We start from the raw sequence: 4,484 nt of genomic DNA, 5'->3' as shown, positions 1-4,484 counted from the left end.
CAAACAAAAAGAACGATAATGAGGCTGGACAGCCACAACATCGTACTCATTCAAAACCAAAAAAACAAATAAAATTTTGTGTAAAATTCTCCATCGTGAGAAACGACGGATTAAAGCTGCACCGATGACGTGGATATCGTTGCTTTTGTGCTGGCACAATTTCGGCGGCATTGGATACCATACTGTGGCCATCACAGATTTGTGTTATATATATTTGGTCCCGTTGGCGTAAAAAATATGCCAGTTTCAATGTTTACATAGTGACAGTGAACGATATTCGTTACATAGGTGTTACTTCGCTTGCAACAATGTCATTGCAATCAGTGTGTCCATCTTCAGCCAGGCTTCTTTTCATATTCTTGCTGATTGCGTATTTGGCTGCCTTCGCAAACGCAGAGATCCACAAATATACATTCGTTGTAAGTTTTCTTATTCGCTATTTAAGTCTTATTGGAAAAACAAAACCCTCTATATATCTGCTGAGGTATGGCTTATCCATAACATTTGATCCTTTGAATGCCTAAACAGCTTGAAAAGACGACAGTTACTAGGCTATGCAAGGAGCGTATAATAGCCACAGTCAATGGACAGCTACCAGGTCCAACGATTCATGTACGTGACGGGGACACTGTTGTTGTGGAAACTTATAACAAGGCTGAGTACAATGCCACTCTTCACTGGTATGTCTCTGCAACCTTAGATAATCATATTTCAGAACATGAATACATATGATGCTGTTATGAACAAGTTTGATGATATAGATTATGAGAGTTGCTTTAACACATGTCAGGCATGGAGTGGAGCAGTTGCGTACTGCATGGGCTGATGGACCTGCATATGTTACACAATGCCCAATTCCACCAGGTGGTCGTTACACATACAGATTCAACATCTCTGGACAAGAAGGAACCGTGTGGTGGCATGCCCATTACTCATGGCTCCGAGCTACTGTGCATGGAGCTTTTGTAATCCTTCCTAAGAAAGGAAGCTCATATCCCTTTTCTAAACCCCATGCCGAAATTCCTATTGTAATAGGTGATGATCTGCTGCATGATTCCATACACAAAAGTTTGTATGCCTAATGGGTTTTAAATTCCTACTGTAATAGATGATGATCTGCTACATCATTCCATACACAAAAGCTTGTATGCCTAATGGGTTTTAATCGTTCATATATTGATTAAAAGAGATTATGTTATTGAACAGGCGAATGGTGGAACGCTAACCCCATCGCCGTTATAGACGAAGCGGTTCGCACAGGTGGTGCGCCTAATTTATCCGATGCCTTCACCATAAATGGACAGCCAGGAGATCTGTTTAACTGCTCTACCTCGGGTAACATGTTGCTTCTTCCATACATACTTTGGTCAAATTATATAAGTAGTTGTGTTGATGGTTTGGTTCGAGATTTAACTTTTATTTGTTTGGTGTATATCGACTATATTCTTCATTATAAATATAATTGTTTTCTAAGTAGTTTAGTGGGATTTGAAAGATTTAATTTAACTAAAATAGCTTTACTATTTTCTGAACTAATTGATTATGTAGCTAAAATAGTATTTCTATATTAAAACGGATGCAGGAACATTTCGCCTCCCTGTAAAAAGCGGAGAAACGTACCTTCTGCGGATTGTGAATGTTGCACTCAATAGCGGGCACTTTTTCAAGATAGCAGGCCACGAATTTACAGTGGTAGCTGTGGATGCTTGTTACACCAAGCCATACAAAACAGATGTACTCGTCATATCTGCCGGCCAGACGACAGATGTTCTTATCACGGCCAACCAGTCTGTGGGCAGATACTATATGGCCGCCCGAGCGTATCAAAATCAAGCGGCAGGCGATTTCACTAACACCACAACAACTGCCATTCTAGAGTACATTGGAAGTGAAAATTCTACGCGCCCAATTTTGCCTAGCCTTCCAGCCTACAACGACACTGCCACTGTCACTAGATTTGGCAGAGCACTGCGAAGCCTGGCATCCCAGCAGTACCCTGTGAATGTTCCGCACACAATAGATGAAAGCCTCATCTCAACGGTTGGACTGGGACTGCTTCCATGTGGCTCTGGGAAAACCTGTGAAGGCCCCAACGGAACGAGGCTGAGTGCAAGTATCAACAACATATCGTATGTAGAGCCCACGATCTCGTTGCTTCAAGCATATTATTACACTGTCAATGGTATCTTTACGGGGGATTTTCCATCAAAACCTGGAGTTAGATTCAACTACACGGGGGACGATATACCCCGAAAATTTTGGGCTCCTTACCCCGCAACAAAAGTGAAGGTGCTCGAATACAACTCCACAGTGCAGATCGTTTTTCAGTCAACAAACATCTTCGTGGCAGAGAACCATCCCATGCATCTTCATGGTTACAATTTTTATGTGGTGGGAGATGGCTTCGGGAACTATAACCCAGACACCGACCCGCTTAAATTTAATCTGCTTGATCCTCCACAGCGCAACACAGTAATCGCTCCAGTCAGCGGGTGGGTTGCCATACGATTCAGAGCAAACAATCCAGGTATATAAAAACTTATGCTGCTGCTGCTGCTGCTTCTTCTGTAATTCAATTCCATCATATTTAATTCATTGCCATAATTTGACAAGCAAACCGTTGTTCTTTGAACAGGAATGTGGTTTCTGCACTGCCATTTAGACGACCATTTCACGTGGGGATTGAATATGGTGTTTCTAGTGAAGAACGGTCACGGTCCTTTGGAAACATTGGAGCCCCCTCCTCCCGACCTCCCCGCGTGCTAGAGGATGAAAAGTCATAGGCCTGCCGTGATGATGGTTTAAATGAGGTGGCTTACTCTTAATACACCGTAAATAAATTAATGAGCAAAATGTACTCTTGTAGTGCTGGCAGGAAATTTCCCTTATATGTGTGAAAAATATTGCTAATATATGAATGAGTTTGGTGCATCCAGGAATTTTCTGTCGTGTGAAAATGATTGTTAATATATAAATCAGTTGGGTTGAGATAGGTTTATATATTAATTACGGAAATGATTGTTTTCTGTCGTGTGAAAATGATTGTTAATATATAAATCAGTTGGGTTGAGATAGGTTTATATATTAATTACGGAAATGATTGTATTTTTTTTAAACTTTAATTTAATTATGTTTATGGATGGTATGTATTTAACTTTGAATGAAATATTTTAGAATATTTATATTAATATATATAAATAAGGTTTAAGAATTATTTTTAAGGTGAAGATGTTTTCTGTTTTTTAATTAAATTGATTAATTAAAACAATATTATATGAACAAGTGTTATGTAGAGTGAGTAGTAGTTTTTTGGGCATGTGGTATAGATAAGCTATGGTATTGTAAGTAACAAAACATATTTACAGATTACAAATCTTTATGCTAAAGTTCGGGGAAATCTCCAATATTAAAAATATTGTTCCATTTTTTTTAATGTAAATCTTTACGATTAAGAATCTTGTTCGATGTTTCTTAAAAATATATATGTTTAACTTATATATAATTTATAATATTAATAATAAAAATAATGATGATGATGATGATAAAGTTGTAATTTAATTAGTTTTTATGATTTTTTTTAGTGATTGGAGATGAATAATGAAGTAACTGCTTTAATGCTTATTATGATTTGATGTCTATCCACATTTACTAGCCACCGTGCTCTAGTTAGCATTGTTCAAAATTAAGAAAGGAAACTTAGAAAAAAAATATAAGGTGGATATGTTATATAAGGAAAATACTTTTTTTTTTGTATTGTGACTTATTATATTCTACTAACCTTTAAAGGTTCATTTATGTTTCACAACTTATTGAAGTTGAAATGTTATGTGGATATATAGAGGAGGAAAATTAGATCACTACAACAATTAAAAATTCACAAAATAACTCACACAATAACATAATAAATCATATAATAGCATAAAATAGAGTTCTTATCTAATTCAAATTGCTCAAATTGCTTGAGAATACATGATTAAGGAGACCCAAAAAACTTATGGAGTATATTCTAGAAAGATCATGGAGAGTTTGCCAGAAAGATAGTTAGAACCATAGATATGCTAATTTTAGCTTACACATGTGCATACCTAACTATTCCTACGTTTAGACTCCATTGGAAACTAGGGTAACTAGGAGTAATTATGTTTAACACTCCTCTTTAATTACACTACTTCCCACTGGTATAAGTCTTCTCTAGGCTTACTGTTAGAGATAACAAAGAAACGAAAACGTAGATTGTTAGAGTTTCAGGGCCATGTGGCTCATTGGCATAATTCATTGGTACAAGCTCATCCACTTAAACTGGGACTTGATAGCCTAAGTAATCCTCCATCAATCTCGCTTGCGTATTGCTACTGGTGGCTAAGTCACTTAATCAATCAGATCAACTCAAACAACTGACACAAGGTAAACATGTTATGGGTCATAGATGCTAGATGCAAGGTCAGGGATGGACACTAGGCGAGGTGGTACCTTTCCTAGTATAA

General features: G+C 37.3%; 1 protein-coding gene across 1 annotated transcript; it reads left to right on the top strand.

Annotated features, from left to right (window-relative positions):
- The first annotated feature begins 230 nt into the window (after nt 1-230).
- On the top strand, nt 231-2,931 carry LOC149165005 (laccase-3-like). Its single transcript, XM_089432213.1, has 6 exons — nt 231-419; nt 529-680; nt 791-1,035; nt 1,207-1,335; nt 1,583-2,527; nt 2,636-2,931. Exons 1-6 carry the CDS (start codon nt 309-311, stop codon nt 2,764-2,766), a joined length of 1,713 nt encoding a protein of 570 aa, XP_089288339.1. The 5' UTR covers nt 231-308; the 3' UTR covers nt 2,767-2,931.
- Nucleotides 2,932-4,484: the final 1,553 nt, after the last annotated feature.

Source organism: Pinus tabuliformis, chromosome 5_1 (assembly GCF_031772625.1).
Source record: "Pinus tabuliformis cultivar Carrire ecotype Pingquan chromosome 5_1, CPIR1, whole genome shotgun sequence".
In the NCBI taxonomy this organism is placed as follows: Eukaryota; Viridiplantae; Streptophyta; class Pinopsida; order Pinales; family Pinaceae; genus Pinus; species Pinus tabuliformis.
The sequence above is the reverse complement of the archived record's forward strand: the minus strand, read 5'-3'. Positions and strand labels throughout refer to the sequence as shown.